Genomic DNA, 17941 nt, shown 5'->3' on the forward strand with positions numbered 1-17941 from the left:
TGCTTGGACACCTTTCATTTCGAGTCTTCGCGCCAGTCTTACAACAACCCGACCGCCTCTCATTAAAACTCAGCTCAGCGAGCCGTCCTGTAATACGAATGAAACAGCGCAAAGGGAAAACACAGCGGGGGCACCACCTATTAGGACCACCCGCTACAACCTCTGACCCCGTTCCCGCCCAGAAATACACCCACCCTCGTCAAACACACTATTTCACATCTACCCTTTACAAGATGTGGCCGCTCCCTGACGATGCTTCCAACAAGAGAAGCGAAACATTGGAACCAATGTCCCACACGACGTGGTTTAATCCAGAAGAACAACACCTCAAGTCAGTAGCTATGACATCTTTGCTTTAAGACACTAGACATTACATGACAATCTACTAGTAGTGTTAAGAGGTGTGTCTGGTTGTCTGGGTTGGACGCATAAGGACAGCAGGTTTTCCAAACAACAAAGTATTTTATTTACAAGTTTGAAACAAAATTGGGGGACATTGGCCCTTTAAAGCAGCACAAAAAGTCACCAAGTTCAACAAGTGGTAATAACAGTAATCCTTATCATACGGACTATCGGCGCATCTCAAGATCAAAAATCTAACTCAGCAGTCCTACAGATGAGCCCTCTTCCTCCCTTCTAGATGCTCTGTGTTGCTCAGACCAGCTGTATATATCTCCCTGTTGACTGGTCTGCAAGTGGTAGCAGCTGTTTAACATAAATTTGGCTTTGCAGGGGCAAGCAGTAGAGAGCTTTTCGTTTAGGTCCTTCCTGCCCCATGCCATGGAATCATGGCCCACCAGCTCACAGCAAATTTCACTACATGTTAGTTGAGACAGTGTGGTACATCTTCTGTACCTTTACACGTTTTACAGCAGCCTTATAGAAAAATATTCGCCTTTTCCTGTATGGCTATTTGGGGTAGGTAAATTAAAAATTTTATTGATTTACTGTATTTGCTGAGTGTCTGAACATGTGATACATAGGTATGAAATGTATTTTTGTGTTCTTGTAGGTTCGATTATGAAGGAATTGAGCCCAAAGTTGCCTTCTACCTGATGAGGGATCTTGAGGCTATGATCACAGACAAGACTTTCACCAGCCAGAAGTTTGCTGTGGGGAACAATGTATACAGTGTTGAGAAGGCAGACAACTTTGAGTACATCGACCCAGTGGACGGAACAGTGGCCCGGAACCAGGTTAGATGTCACTGTCTGCAAGATTGTCTGAAAGGTTTGAAGCTGGAATTGGATCCTAGAAAAAAAAACTAATTTTATCTGGTATAAAGACTGATGACAGCCTGGAAATTCTGAACTATTTGTTTCATTGTAAGGAAGCAGCAGGTTTTTATGTTTATAGCACAAGGGGAGGATCCAGAGGATAAGTGGGAGAAACCCACCATATGAAAGTACAATAATACACAGGGAAAGATATTCAACCCCTCGTGCCAAAAACCAAGGGGGCTAGACAAACCAACCATGCCACAATATACCATCCCTCCCAAAACCAACCAATTCCCTTCACAAAAAAAAAAATATCATGGGCAAACACCATCCTCCTTGCCGGGAGCCACCGCGTGCACTTCGTTGGGGTTGTCAAGTGGGCACCTTCCTTCATTGATGTTTCATTGAATTGAGCCCACTACACCTCCAGAAGGCTCAACAGCGAGATCTGGCGTCCCAGACCCACCCCCCTCCATGCCCACAGTGCCATCCCAGCGACTCCACCCACCAAAAAACCACCCCAACCACCAACAACCAACCAACACACCATACCAGCATATGGAGGTGACAACAAAACTCAAACCATTGATGTTCACCTAGGTGAGTACTCCCCACTCAAGTGTGCTTCCCCCAAACACCCTGGTGCCTTCTCATCCACAACCACTGACTAGATCTTTCTGCTACCTCTGACAAGCCTTTAATGGCTGCTCTTAACGACTGACCCCTAAAACCAAACTCCAACAGCAGCGACGTGGTTGATTTTGCAACAAACCCTCTAGTACCGATCTCCACTGGTCTAATAACGCACTGCCAGCCTCGCTCCCTCACCTCACCAGCCAACTCAGTGTACTTCAATTTCTTCCTCTCAAAGGCATCTTCCAATGAGTCTTCGAAAGGTATTGTTAATTCAATGAAGTACACTATCCGTGCGCCCTCGGAGTACAGCACAATATCGGGTCTCAACGCCGTGATCGCAATGCACTGCGGCATCTGCAGTTGTTTTCCCACGTCCGCCAACAACTTCCAGTCACGCACTTCACCCCATTTAAAACTCGTATCACCACGACCACGCGCGTGACTTATAACACTCTCCCCCTCCCGCACGAAAGAAATAAGCTTATTTCTTCCATACTGCGGGAGTGAATTAACTTCAACCCGCTTGTTCTCCAACAAGCATGCCAAGGATCTTAACACTTCATTATGCCTCCAAGTATATCTTCCCTGAGATAAACTAACCTTACATGCAGATAGAATGTGCCTCAAAGAGGCTACACCACCGCACAAGCTGCAAGTCGGCTCTGTACCTACCCAGCGATTAAGATTCTGCGGAGTAGGGAGAACATCGTAGGTGGCTCCGATGAGAAACTTAATACGACCGGCGTCCATTGCCCACAGATCACGCCAGCTGATCTTCCGCTTCTCCACATGCTCCCAAGCCAAACATCGCCCTTGCACACCATGTGACGTCGCAGTTACCCGCCTTGCCTCCTCTTCCTGTTCGCGAATAAAACCAATCACCATCTTCCTCCTCTCCGGTAACTTAGCTTTACTCCACAGCTTTATTCGATCGCCGGCACCGAGCCCCGCCCTACCTACCTGCACCTGACCAACCACATCTCTGTGCTCAAGCGCTGTCTGCGCTTGCGCAACAGCTTCCCGTGGATCCCACTTACGTCCTTTTTTTAAACTTACAGGAACCGATCTCACCACTGGGTCTCTTGAGTTTGACAGTGTTAATTCCAAACCAACCTTGGCACACTTAAATTCTTCCACGAGGCTAGTCAGTGGTAGTTCCAAAACCCCATTTCCATACAGAGCCACACTGCTCAAACAATGAGGAACCCCCAACCATCTCCTAATAGCTTTGCTCATAACCCTTTCCAGCCTTTCAACCTCTGACATACAGACCTCGTATATAGTTAGCGGCCATCTAATACGAGGCAATAAACCAAACTGAAGGCACCAAACCTTCAGCTTCCCTGGCAAAAAGGATTTATCAATCCTATTAATTGCCAGTACAACATCCTCCCTTAATCTTTTGACCTGCTCCTTATCGCTAAATGAGGAATCATACCAGCGACCCAAGCTCTTAATTGGCCTTTCAGCCACTGACGGAATCTTTTCCCCATCAATCTGGAAATTCTCCCGTGATAACTTTCCTTTAACTACCGACAAACTCCTACACTTACTAGGTTTAATTTTCAATCCGGCCAGTTTTAGATTTCCATTCAACTTCGTTAATAAACGACGAGTACATGGGACAGTAGTAGTAAGCAGAGTCATATCATCCATATACGCTCTGATTGGTGGAAGGTGAGGACCATCCTTCAGCCTCATACCCCCAACCACCCATCTCGACGCCCTTATCAACACCTCCATAGCCATGGTAAAAGCCAAAGGCGAGATTGTGCATCCGGCCATTATACCAATTCCCAGCCGCTGCCAAGATGTGGTGTATTGCTTGGTACAGAAATAAAACTTAATGTCTTCAAAATACACCTTAACCAGTCTCGTAATACACTCTGGAACTTTAAAGAAATCAAATGCCCTCCACAACAACACATGTGGCACTGAGCCAAAGGCATTTGCCAAGTCCAAGAAGATCACATGGAGGTCTTTACCATCCATCTTGGCCTCCTTTATCTGATGCCAAATCATACTGCAATGCTCTAAACAACCTGAAAAACCCGAAATTCCTGCCTTCTGCACAGAGGTGTCAATTAAATTATTGACCAACAAATATGCAGATAACCTCTGTGCCACAACAGTGAAAAATATTTTCCCTTCAACGTTAAGAAGGCATATTGGCCTGAACTGCCCTATATCTACCGCATCTTTCTCTTTGGGTATAAACACTCCTCCTGCTCGCCGCCATTCCAAAGTAGTTAAGGTGAGATAAAGATAAAGATCTTTACTAGACACCAGCTGGAGACTCTTGTAGAGTGTTGACTGATATACTGTGAAATCCAACTTATTACACCTGTGAGGTAACAGTGGATGGTTTTTGGATTAACAAATGTCTGGAGCGTGGTTCACCAGGAGATGTCCCGTTATGAAGCTGCAGGCCAGTAGCATGTGGGGCCACCACTGGGAACAATGCAGGATGTGTGCCTGTGGCACATGTCTTGTATCGCACTGAAGATGTTTACTCATTTCAGTGATTTGGATTCAAAGCTTAAGTGAACTGGCCTCAGGTTTAACTGACTCTAGTAATAAAACCTTACATGATTACAGCACATCCATAAAAAGACATGAAAAGCTGAGTCCAGGATATACATTGCATCTTGTTCCTAGGAATGCAAACACACGTGAACAAAGTGTTTACAAGCTTGAAAGTTAGCGAGCATCTGCTAAACCCCTTGGCACAATGTCTTTGAAGAGATACACCTACGACTGAAGCTGTGTCCTCAGGTCCTCAGCAATAAGGGACACTTCCCTCACATTGTCCCTCTCTGACACCCCCCCCCCCCCCCCCCCCAGCCAAATGCCTCTTTCCATTCTGCTACCCTTCCTGTCTCGGTATCACTGCCAGTTGTACTGCTCCTTTCTTCCTGGCAAAAGTCTGCTCTCCCAACCCATCTGCTTAGTTCTGCACAGTTGAAACTTTGTGTTGTCCCAGCGCCACCATGGAGTCAAAATGGCCAGTCTCTTTGACTGTCCCTTTCGCCAATCCTCACAATTGAATAAAAAAGCTATTTAACAACAGACACTTGAAGTCTAACGTAACAGTATCTGCAGTTTGAATCTTGTACATGGGGTATTGCGTACCCGGTTTTCCCAGCATGCAAATGGTAACATGCTAGCTTTGACAATTTTTAGTACAACTCATTGCTCATTTTGGTACGTAAGCAGATCGAGCAACTCGGGACGCTCGAGTGATGCATATTCAGCTGTGACGTGTTTCTTGGTCTAGAGGGTGGATAGTGGGCAGTGGTGGATAGAATGGACCACAACACTCATTTTGTTTCAAACCGCAATTGAACCTTGTCCTGCAGCTGGGCAGGAAAACCTCATTAGTCTAATTTATTTTGGATGGAAAAACTTGCATGGAGCTGGAGTCTCTCCCCAGGACCTATTTATCGAAGAATGACTTTTTGACATTCTAGACAGATGGGGATTGTTTCAGCTGTTGTGCCTGTTTATAGGACCCAAGTGGGGGGGGTGTCAGCTGTCTGACTCTCAGTCAGAGCATCCCACACACAGCGGGGAACTGCAGGAAACACAGGCCCGCAGAGGGTCTGCATGGCCAAGGGCTGAGGCCAGGGGCTTTGAAGAATTATGGTTGGCCTGTTTCCAGAGCCAGCTACTGTTTTCACCCCATGACACACACATCACAGAGCGGCACAGATGATGCAGCCCACACTTTAGTTACTGCGTCTCTCTCCTTCAGGAGCCATTTCTGACTAGCATGATGTGGGACTTCCACATAACTCTTTCAGTATGAATACTTCCTATCAAACATATCCTGTCATTCACTGAAACATAGTGACACCTGCTGGAAATTAGTTCTTTAGTTTAATTAGTTTAGTTTGTAGTTTAATTAGTACTTTTATGTGATGCTTTTCTCCAAAGCAACTTACAATGTTAACCTATTTACAATTATTTACCCATTTACACAGCTGGGTAATTTTACTGGAGTGATGCAGGGTGGCTCAGCAAGTAGTGCTGCTGTCTCACAGTGCCTAGGTGGTGCAAGTGGGTGTTGGTTCAATCCCCACTCAGTCTGTGTGGTGTTTGCATGTTCTCCCCATGTCTCTGTGGGTTTCCTCCAGGTGCTCTGATTTCCTCCCACAGTCCAAAGACATGCTGTTCAGCTTCACCCATAGTGTGTGAGTGACAGAGTTCCACTGATGTATGGATGAGTGACCCATTGTAAGTAGTGTATCTTCCAGTGTAAGTCACCATGGTGAATAAGCTGTGTGGGATGATAATACTACATAGAGTTCATTGTAAGTTGCTTTGGAGAAAATTGTCTGCTAAATAAATGTAATTTACTTTGCATAAGTGTACTGGAGGTGGGATTCAACCCTCCAATCTTTGGTTCTGAAGAGACAGCAGCTCTAATCACTATGCTACCAGCAGGAAGTACACTGTTATGCGTTAAACATGACAAAGTGGGTTAAGCATGCTCCTTAACGTAGTATTAAAACAAAAATTTGTGGAGCGTGCCCCGGACTAGGAGAGATTAGATCTCTCAACTGGCCCTGGAATGCTTGTGGACCAAGACAAGGACAAGCTGGAGGATCTTGCTGAGGAAAGACAGGTCTAGGCCCAGGCTGCTGAACCTGCCACCACCAAGACTGTCTCAGGAAAATCAGGAGGAAAGTGAAAAACTGACTATTTATTTTGAGCTGCTTCACTCTCATGATACTGCACTTGAAACTTAATTTTTTTTTTTTTTTTAAATATTTAATTACAGTGTGGTTGTTTTATTTTCACTCAGAGTTAGAGGTGATAACTCAATGAAGTTTAGAGCCCTTTTCATAATCTTCCCACAGGGGCTACGAATCATTTTCTCAGATGGGTCCAGACTCATTTTTCGGCTGAGCGGCACCAGTGGTGGGGTGGGAGCGACTATCAGGATATATGCCGAGAGCTACGAGAGGGACCCCGAGAAACATGGGAGAGAGACACAGGTGTGTGTCTGCATGTCTTTGTGGGCAAATTGGTGTAGTGGGGTGTGCATGTAGAGATGATTTAGTAAAGCTCTTAATTGCTGATTTTGTACAATGTCCTGTATGTAGAACCACAAGTAAACATGGTATAACAATAAATACTTCTCTTTCCAGGCTGTGCTAGGACCCCTAATTGCCATTGCACTGAAGATATCAAACATCCATGAGCGAACGGGGCGCCGCGGCCCCAGTGTCATCACATGAACTGACCCAACATTTTGCACCAGGGGCCAAACAATAGACAGTGAATGAATGTCCTGTTGCCCCCTCCTCTCCTTGTCCCTCACAATGCACTGGTCCTCCAACACTGCTTTCCAGCTAATGCCTAGCGTTTTCATACTGTTCCTGCGATGCTACTGCAGATTGGTCACATGAAAACAATTTTATTTGGTGAAGCATCTTGTGCAACCGCTCACAAAGCTTAGTACAGAAATGTTTTACAATAAAAAGACTGGTTTAGCAATTAATGTACAAAAAAATCAGAATATTACTCTTAAAACTCTACTGGAAGACTGATAAGTAAACTACCAGAAAACAGTTGGATACTTGACAAATTTAAAAGTACAAATTGTAGAAAACAATTTGTGTTTACATTTCACGGGCAAGTTAAGGGAATATACATTAAAATATAGAATTGAAATGACCAAAATTTTTGTTTGGAGGTAACAAAGATCACAATGGTGCGGTTGCAGCACTACCTATCCGGTTTTTTGTTATCTTGAGAGTTATGAGTCTGTACTGCCCTCTGCAGCCTGACACCTAACATTGAAAAAGTAAACACAAATAATTGAAATTTGTTGGGGAAAAAAGTAACATTTCATAAAATGGTTGTGTGCAAAGTAAAAATGTACATCTGGAAGTAAACTTGCAGCATGTGTGTTGTAACCAAACAATGCTTTTTTTATAGTACTGCTCTACTCTGCTTTGTTGTGTAGTGATTATATACATTAAAAGGATTAAAAGGGAGCATTTTTGCTATTTGAGAATTTTGGAACTGAAACAAACCAAGTGTGCACAAAGCATATTTAGTTGTGTTTACAGGTCTGGCTGACCTGGTGATGATGCGCACAACCCCTCACACTCCCTCACTTTGGTTGGCTGCAGTGGGCTGCAGTTGAGTTGCTGTGCACTCCTACGCTCTGGCTGGGAATCCATTTCATCGCAGGACAGCCGAACACACATACTGATAAACTGAGGGCATGTCTTTGGACTGTGGGAGGAAACTGGAGCACTCAGAGAAAAATCCATGCAAACTCCACACAGACTGAACCAGGTCTGAGCCCATGCCTACAGAGTGCTGGTGCTGTTAGGCAGGAGCAGTACCTGCTGCTCACATCCCCCTTTCTACTCAATTTCAATTCAATTTATTTTTATAGAGTGCTCTTCTCAGCAGCGACACAAAGCACTGACGGATACATGAAAGCAGGGTCTTCACAGAAACAATGATAACGTACGACCGAGTTGGACAGATACACCAGTTGGCAGCTGAAGAGGGGAGGGAAAAAAAGATTTAGAGTCTGGGGAACCAAGTGCCAGTGGCACCCCACCTTTCCTGAACATTCAAATTTTAATACAGAGGACTTGTGTGGATGTGTCTATAGCTAAAAGACCAGCATAGCAAGTAACACAGCTAGAGGCTGTGGGAACAGAAGACACTGTCCAACCCCAGGTGGCTGATCCACTGTGGGTAGTGAGTGGTTGTCACTTCTCAATTCAAGGTGATATCCAGAGAGCGCTGGTACACTGGTTCAGCTGCCGGCTTCTCAAGTGGCTCAGGTGTTCCCAATGGTGCCCTGATGCACTTTGAAAGATGATAGGGGAGAAGAAAACCGGTGGGCGAAGTATTGATGGAGAATGACTGGAAGGCTACGGTGAAAAAACGAGTATTCAACCTGGATTTAAAAATATTGACGGATGGGGCATATTTCACAGTAGAAAGCAGCATGCGCCATAGTTTATCTTCCATGTATCTTCCCTGAACGCTCTGCGATCTACCATTTTAGACAGCTCTCCAGCACCATAAGCAGATGAGCATCCTGGGAACAAAGAACATGATTTGGATGGAAATCCTTCAATACCTTGTAGATGATGAGTAGCAACTTGAAGTCACACCTGGATGGGACTGGTAGCCAGTGTAGAGAGCAAAAAAGTTAAATGACAATATTTTCAGGAGCCAGTGACAATCCTTGCTGCTGCATTTTGCACCAGCTGAATTGGCGACATGATGCACACAGGCTGTTGTACAGCAGTTAACTGAAGTAGTCAAGGCTGCTGGAGATAAAGCCATGGACTTCTGAATGGCTGATACAATGAAAAAAGTACTTTAATCTGGAAATATTCCTCAGGTGCAGGAAAGAAACCTTTGCTTCCGAGCAGATACTGGGTTTGAACGCTGGCTCCCGTTTGATGAGTAAACCAAGATTCTTTGCAGCACAATTAATTAAGCCCTCCACATTCAGCAGTGTTTCATTTGGGTTTAAAGCGAGGTAATCAGCACCCATCCAGGTCTTGATATCATTCAAATGAGATGACAGGTACATCACAACAAACTCATCTGTCTTCACTGGCAGATACAGTTGTGTATCATCAGCATAGGAATATTTTTACAGATGACATCACCAAATGATAGCATAACACCTGACGTCCTGTTCAGGGTGTGCCCCCACAACCTTGCGTCCAATTAGATCATTGCAACCCTGATCAGGAGAAGTGGTTATTAAAAATGGATAAATGATTGATAGCATAACAGGAATAGCAGCAGTCCTTATCCTGGGACAATAATTATAGGAGGAAGGAAGGATGAAGAGGGGATGTCAACAACATGTATGTGTGTTTAAAACCACTTGAGGACAGTGGCGGGAAGGCCCAGGCCAATCTCTAACCTGTGAAGGATGCTATGAACAATGGTATTGAAGGTTGCAGTGAGCTCCAGGAGGAGAAGCCCTGTTGGAAAGCCTGCATCAGCTGACAGGAGGATGTTGTTGATGACTCTGACCATGCTAGTCTCACTGCTGTGGTGTGGACAACAACTACACTGAAATTCTTCATACAAATCATTTGTAGATGGATATGACAGCAATTGTTGTGAGACAAGCTTTGCAAGAATTTTGGAGATGAAATTGATTTGAAATTGCTCAGGACAGAATGATCTAAGGTGGGTTACTTGAGGAATAGTTTCAGAATTGCAGTTTTAAATTAGTTTGGGAAAATACCTGTTGACAGGAAGGCATACATTATATTTTTTTGATTTTTAAAAAAATGTGTTAGTACTGCTAACTGATGCAGAGGGGTGGTGGTGGTGGTGGTGGTGGTGGTGGGCAGAATCAGCAGAACTTCAGAGCACAGTTGGTTAAGCTGGATATTGTTTGGAATAGACAACATGGGTTATTTACTGTTCTTGTTAATCATGAGTAAAAGTTTGAGCAATTTGTAAAATGCTGCCTTATAGCGGAAAGTGCAGGTAGTGCACAAGTTTTGATGTAATTTGGTTGATATTCACTTGCACTCTAGTTCACGGCATCTTAGTTTAAGGGAAAATGTTGCTTGGTTAAACCACAGGACGTGCGATTTAACTATAGAAACTTTAGTCCTAAGAGGCATGATCTCAAGGTTTTTCCTTCGGACAGTGTTACGATTGTCGGCAAGTTCACTGTAAAACTATCACATGATTTAAATAGCGAGCCATTGAGTGTCTGTACTAACAAAACACTCCACCGTTCTATATCACTCACACCTGGTCACTCCCAGAACCAGCATGCCATAATATTGCAGCACACCCCCAAAGGAATCACATTCCAGAGAATTCTGGAGATTACTGGTTATTGAACTTATTTTTTTTTTTTTCCAAACTTTATTTGATAAAGTTATCAATAATACACAACTAAAACAATACATTAAAATCCACAATCAAACAAACCCAACACCATTTTCTTACAGTTGGTCAACAAAGTTACTAAGCAACCATTACATTTTTCAGAACCGCTTGTCCCATACAGGGTCACGGGGAACCGGAGCCTAACCCGGCAACTCAGGGCGTAAGGCTGAAGGGGACACACCCAGGACGGGACGCCAGTCCGTCACAAGGCACCCCAAGCGGGACTTGAACCCCAGACCCACTGAAGAGCAGGACTGTGGCCCAACCCACTGCGCCACCGCACCCCCACAAATAACCTATATAAGTTAAAAATGTTAGTTAAAAGTGTACAAACCCAAACCACTAAAATCTGTGAATAAATACTGCACAACTAAAAAAAAAAACACACAAACAGATATAAAAAATAAATATACAAAGGGGTAAGATACAAGAAAGTACAATATGTTTTAAAAGAATGCAGTTCCATAAAGCAAACGTCCATCTTCAGGGCTTCAAACACATTTATCCACGAGGTCTTTCCATCTGTCTTTTGCCTCGTGGTAGCCCCAGGCAATCCAATCCCGCTTTATTCTGAACTTCAGTTCAGCTCGAATCTTCAAAAAGACACCGTAAGCTTCCATTTTCAACCCCTTTCGGACAAGGTTAATACGTGCATTCCACAATTCTTTCTTTGTCAAACTCACAATCAACCAAATCCTACCAGAGGTTGCCTTACTTGCCTTGGGAGACAGTCCCTTCATGATATTATCAAAAGTCAATGCTATCTCGCCATCGAACTCTCTGCACAAGGGCTCAACCAAAGACCAGACCGTCCCGGCATAACCGCAATCCCAAAAAACGTGCTTAATCGTTTCCGCACCCAAACACTGGGGTCGCGGGCAGTTGGGACGTCCGGTCAACCCGTACCTGTAAAGTTTCTCCATCACGGGTAATCTATCGTGAAGACACTGCCAGTTTAAGTCCTGCAGCCTATTGTCAAGCCCTTTTGGCTGAATTCGGGCCCAAATATCTTCCCCAAGGCCTAATATCACTCGCGTTCTCCTCCCCTCCAACAAGGCATTATATAACACCCTGTGCTTGAGGAGGGTATTTGCGTCAGTGTCTCTCGGAATGATCTTGCTCCATTTCACCATCTGTTTGTAGTGATCCAGCAGAGACTCGGCCTTTGGTCCAGCATTGGACCACGAATTCACCAAATGGCGCAATGAGAAAGACAGCCAGAAGCGAATAAAATGTTGGTGCGGGTGCTCCAGGGGAGCTGCCAGACGGGAACAGTGCTGCGCAAAAAAAAGGCAATCAAATTTTAGGGGGAAATCAGGAACCCCCCTTCCGCCCCTGTCCCTCCCTAGATACATCACCTCCCTCCTCACAAACTCATGCCTTCCACCCCATACCAAGCCAAACACATCTTTCACGAATCCTTTCCTTAAATTGCGAGGCATGGGGTAGACATGAGCCAAGTAAAGTAAGGTCGGGAGGACATCAACTTTCAAAATCAATGTTTTACCCAGGAAGGACAGGGACCTTGCCTTCCACAACCCCATCTTCCGTCTAGCTATTGCGAGACGCTCCTCCCAGTTGACCGGGGCTGCTCCTTTCGAGAGAAAATTTACACCCAGCACTCTGAGGGGACCTCTACAGAGCGAAAGGCCGCCAAAAGTGTCTTCTCGCGCTCCCCAGAATCCAAAGTACTTTACCTCTGTCTTCCCAAGGTTGAGCGCCGAACCCGAGGCTCTACCGAATGCCTGAGTCAGGCGCAATGCCTGGGCGAGCGAGCGGTCAGAGCACACAAACAGGACTGTGTCATCTGCATATTGGGCCAACTTAACAGTCCTTCCACCACCTCCTGGAATGTGCAACCCATCTATTCCCGGGTGGGCCCGAATTGCCGCCGCCAACGGCTCCACATACAAAACATAGAGAAGGGGAGACAGCGGACACCCCTGTCTAACCCCACTCATCTGGGGCAACCACTCCCCAAGAGAGCCGTTAATCATAACCTGGCTACCGACATCATTATAAAGTGTTCGGACGCACCCGAGAAAGGTGGGGCTCAATCCCAATCTGCCCAAGACATCGAACATAAAAGCATGGTCCACACGATCAAACGCCTTCTCCTGGTCCAAACTGACCAGTGCTAGGGGAATATTTCGATCCTCCACCCAGGCGATCGTATCTCTGATAAGGTGTAAATTCCAAATTGCCGAATGCCCGGGAACCCCACACGTCTGGTCTTCATGGACCAGGAGAGTCATCACCTTCCTCAGACGCTCGGTCAGGATTTTAGCAATTAACTTTACATCAACACACAGCATGGTCAGGGGCCTCCAGTTGCCCAAGTCGGCTCTATCGCCTTTATTATGCAACAAGGTTAGAACCCCCAACCTCATACTGTCCGTCAGCTTACCTCGGATCAACACTTCTTTGACAACCTCAAGGAAGACAGGACCCAAGACATCCCAAAATGTGGAATAGAATTCCACCGGCAGTCCGTCCAAGCCTGGGACTTTCCTCCGGTTCATTCTGGAGAGCACGTCAGACACTTCCCCCAGAGTGATGGGTGCCTCCAGGCAAGCCCGGGACTCAGCCGGGAGGGTCGCCCGCAAATGTTGTAAAAAGGAATCCCTTGCGACAGGGTCAGTTTCCCTTCCCTTATAAAGGGTTTCATAAAATTCTGTAGCAACCCCAATCATCCCGGCCGTATCCTTAACTAGTTCTCCCTGCCCAGTACGCAGAGAAATAAAACCTCTATCATGTTGAAAGCCCGTCGTTTTATTAAAGAAGAAAGATGAACATTTTTCACCTTCTTCCAATTCTCTTACTCGGGCTCGTGTAAGGAGTGCACTAGCTTCCTGGTCATACAGTCGTCTTAATTTTGCCTTTAATTCCACTTCTCTGTCACTATTAAAATCCTTTCCATTGTTATGGTGGGCATAAAGCTTTTCCAACTTTTTCTCCACTTTCCGCATTGCTCTGCAAGATCGAGCTCTCCTACGAACACAGTACTGCCTAGTAATGGTTCGCACCTTCGCTTTGGTGTCTTCCCACCAATCTGAAACCGAAACACAGAAAGATTTAAGCTCCTGCCATACCTTAAAATGCTTATAAAAAAGGTCCATATACTCTTTCTCCTTTAAAACATCTACATTCAGTTTCCAGTACCCGGGACCATGCAACGGAGCCTCTATGGAAACCGTAGCCTCTACCATCAAATGGTCAGTCGGCCAATGAGGAGAGAGGTGGACCCGTTTAAAAACAACAGAGTCGGAAGCCAAAATATAATCCAGGCGACTCTGTGCTCCTCTACTATTTGACCAGGTAATGCCTGGATGACTGGGGTTGCATACTTTAAAACCATCAGAAAGACTAAATCTGAGCATAAAATTCTTAAAATGTTTGATGCTGACATCCTCTTTACCCTCCAGATATATATTAAAATCTCCCCCGATTATTAAGTGCCTTTTACAGACACAAAAGGGGGTCAACTCCTCCAAAAGAGATATGCAGGATGCGGCCTCTACCGGAGCATAGACACATATCGCCCGGATGTGTTGTCCCCTCCAGGTGGCGTCCACTCTGAATACTCTACCCTGTAAAACTGTAAACGTGCTTACATTCTCAAAACTCCGTTCTCCGAAAAGAATGCCTACACCTGTTGAGTGGACGCCACCCACACTCCAGTATGATCTACCTTTCCTCCACCCTGAAGAGAAAATGGCCACATCCCGCTGATCTCGAAGGTGAACTTCCTGTAAAAAACATAGCTGGAAGGCAGAGGATGCAAGCCTATCAAACATTGCTGCCCTTTTCAAAACGTTCTTCAATCCTCTGACATTTAAAGTTAAAATTCTAAAATCAGCCATAAAAGGGACAAATTAAATAATTAACCAACCATAAGAACGGTAAAACCCTGCTAAAATTCATTAAAAACAAATTTAAAAACAAAATCGTTCCCCTCCTGACATTTCTATCATACTCTGGAAATCTACAGCAACATATGGCTGCTCACTGATATCCTCATTCTGGTCCAAATAAAGAGGGGAACTCATCATACTGTAGGGGGGTGCGGTCACAACCGGCCAATCCATGTGGTTTCCATCCCCTACCAGCAAACATTGATCTCGGTTCTCCTCCATCTTTGCTGCTGGCTTTTCTTCTTTCCTGCTCATCTCCTCCTCTTTTCTGCTCTTCTTGTATTCCTTTGGAGTAGGGCCTTTACTCCTTTTCCTATTTGTATCCTTCGGGGTACTCTGGGCTTTGGTGAGCGTGGTCTTTGGGGTCACAAACGTCAAGTGTTCCTTCACTACTGCCAACTCTGCATGCCCCGGCTCCTCAACAACATCAGGTTGAGCCGACATTTCTCCCTCCCTTCCGCCAGACACTCAACTTCCCAACACGGCGTCAGCATAGGTGGGTTTCCTCAGAGAGCAGGTGCGGGCAAGATGATCTTCTGCCCCGCAGACATTACACCTGCGTGGACCATTACAATCTCTAGCCATGTGACCTTTCTCCAAGCAGTTATTGCACCGCATATTGGTGCAATCAGCCCCCGTGTGCCCAAACCCCTGACACACTCGGCAGAAGGGTGGCTGGTTAGAATAAAATAAATAGCCTTTGCTTGTGCCTAAATTAAAAGCAGCGGGTGGGTGGCAAAACCCATCAAAACCTTGTGGGTCAGGGAGCAAACGGACCCGAAACTGCCTTTTTCCGTTCCAAAAGCCAAGTTCATCCCTCATATCTTTATGACCGGGCAGGACTTCCACATACCTCTGTAAAAATTCCCGTATAGACTCCGCCGTAATAAAAGGGTTAAAAACATGCACAGTCACTATGCGTTGGTTGTTAACCCAACGGTTCTCGACATCATAAAATTTCAATGCAGAATGGTCAGCGAGAGTCCTGCAACTCTCGATCATCCTCTTAAAACAAACTTCCGTAGTCAAAGTAACGTCAAAGAACCGCAGCGGGTTATTCCATTGAATACAAATAACATCCTCTACAGTAAGGCCCAGGAGACCCAAGATTACCTCTTTTATAAAGGTAAGTCTGTCATGGAAGTCTCTATCTTCCTCCTGGGATCTCCAATAAAAACGGGCTGTGTTCTTCAACGGTCCACCATCTGCTACCCGCATTCCATTTGGCGGAAAAGAGGTTCTGCCAGTATTCGTTGTTCTTTCCAGTGGTCCATCTGCTTTCTTCATTGGCGTATCCATCAAAGGTTCCTCCCTTGCAGATGAAATCCTTGGCGAAAGTGTCATATTTGAGCTAAGTTAAAGCTAAAGAAGAGATTCAGAAAACAGAAAACTCCAGCTCACCCCGTGACAGCAGCGGTCAAGCCACCCACTAGACACACTTTAGGATTGCTGGGCTACCCAAAAGAAAATAAAAACCTTTCAGAGGATAGAGGCTCACCCCATGCCAGCGGCAGTCAAGCCACCCACTGGACATGCAGCAGGATCACCGCTATCCTCTCTAAACTACACAGCAGCACCTTGTGGCAAGAATGATCTTATCCAAAAGGCCGAGAAGCGAACTTTATTGAACTTATACATGTGTTTGAAATGTAGTCTTGACATATGTGCAAAATACCTTTTCAAACACATGAGCGGTCCCCCAGGTCATGCTGAACCCCCTTACTCCCCTAAATGGTTGGTGGGGTCACCCATTGCACCTTCCAAAATCCCTCAGTGTGACAAACAAAGCAGCAGTAATGTGGCAACCAATCAGAACGGAACACAGGACAACGTACATGAACGGAAACTAACAACAACTATTTCCATTAATTTACATCATCCCTCCTCAGTGCTGTTACTATATTTTAAAACCACTAGTTTACTTGTTGATATGCCAGTGAAATGTAGATCAAATTATTACATGATTTTTTAAATTACCAGTGGTCTAGGGCATTGGTTCTCAACGGGGGGGTGCGGAGAGAGTGGAGGGGGGGCAAATTGTTTCCAAGAAAAAAGCACAGACAGGTCATTATTTGGGTACTCAGTGTATTTTATTGCTTTTCAATTATAATGTGCATAAAAATGTAAAACCTATAAAAATCTATGTGAAAATCTCTTCATTATTTAAAATATATAATTTAAAAAATATTTAAAAATATTTATAATTAAATATATTTTAAAAACACGTTCCTTCTCCCTCTGCATTTTCTTTCTGAGTTGGAGAGGCGGAGCTTAAGCCCACCTTTTATGTATAGCTGGCAGTGTAGACACGAGTCAGAATGTCAGAGATACCAGTCGAACTAATCCATGGTGATAAGTTGGTATGGATAAGTTCATCACATGTGCTAAAAGGAGTTGTGGCAATGGTCCGTTGTCAGCACCTCCAGCTAAAAAGTCTATAGCTCTTGTTCTCTGCCTTCGTTTTGGTTGACTGTGATGACTGAATATCCTCAGCAGTGGCGGTCCTATTGCTGCTTCCATTCGCCTCAACTTATATTATGACAATGTTGGGTTCAATGTTGGACAGCGCAAGCCTGAGGTCATCATCCATCTCCAGGCGATTTCGGTATTTTGTTTTCAACATAGTCAAATTTTGAAAACCCGGCCTTGCATTGAGCAAGCACAAGTTTCCCACTAATTTATAATGGCATGGCTAGCGAAACGCACCCTACGTCCCAGTTTGCATATCACATTACATTACACGTAATGTTAGAAATTAGTTCTATATTATTCAAAAACATTTTTGATGATAAACTAAGGGCGTGTTCCACTATTGTCCTTTATATAGTTTTAAAAGAAAAAAAAAACATAAAAGTTAAAAAAGTTTTTTTAAAAAAAAGTCCAAAAAACAAAAAAATCTAAAAAAAAAAAATTATCTATCTATCTATCTTGTCATGGGGGGATATGCCACATAATCGGAGAGGTTTGGGGAGGGCTTTAGTTCCAAAAGGTTGAGAACCACTGGTCTAGGGGGTAAGTTTTTGTACCAAGGTATGAGTTATGAACTGATGAGACAACAATTAGTGTACAGGGGTTATGCTTAATGTTCTTGTGAAAGGGGAGATAATCAAAGTGTAAAAATTAAAGAGCCAGCAAACAACCCTTACAAAAGTGGACAGAATGCAAAGCCTAATCAAAAGACAAAGAAAAAGCCTAAACTACAGACAAGCCCCTTTCTAACTCCAACCCAGAAACAAAAAAGGTGTCAAAACTCACAAC

At 44.6% G+C, this 17941-nt stretch overlaps 1 protein-coding gene across 2 annotated transcripts in view; it reads left to right on the forward strand.

The window, feature by feature from the left end:
- The window catches only part of pgm5 (phosphoglucomutase 5), a 32112-nt gene extending 24257 nt beyond the window's left edge, over window positions 1-7855 (forward strand). For both annotated transcript variants that reach the window (XM_018759960.1, XM_018759961.1), the window contains exons 9-11: window positions 1013-1196; window positions 6719-6856; window positions 7010-7855. In XM_018759960.1, the coding sequence (XP_018615476.1) occupies window positions 1013-1196; window positions 6719-6856; window positions 7010-7099 (412 nt within the window). In that variant the 3' untranslated portion in view covers window positions 7100-7855. The remainder of the gene's footprint in view (window positions 1-1012; window positions 1197-6718; window positions 6857-7009) is intronic.
- Window positions 7856-17941: the final 10086 nt, after the last annotated feature.

The sequence above is a fragment of the Scleropages formosus genome, chromosome 17 (assembly GCF_900964775.1).
Source record: "Scleropages formosus chromosome 17, fSclFor1.1, whole genome shotgun sequence".
NCBI classification, from domain to species: domain Eukaryota; kingdom Metazoa; phylum Chordata; class Actinopteri; order Osteoglossiformes; family Osteoglossidae; genus Scleropages; species Scleropages formosus.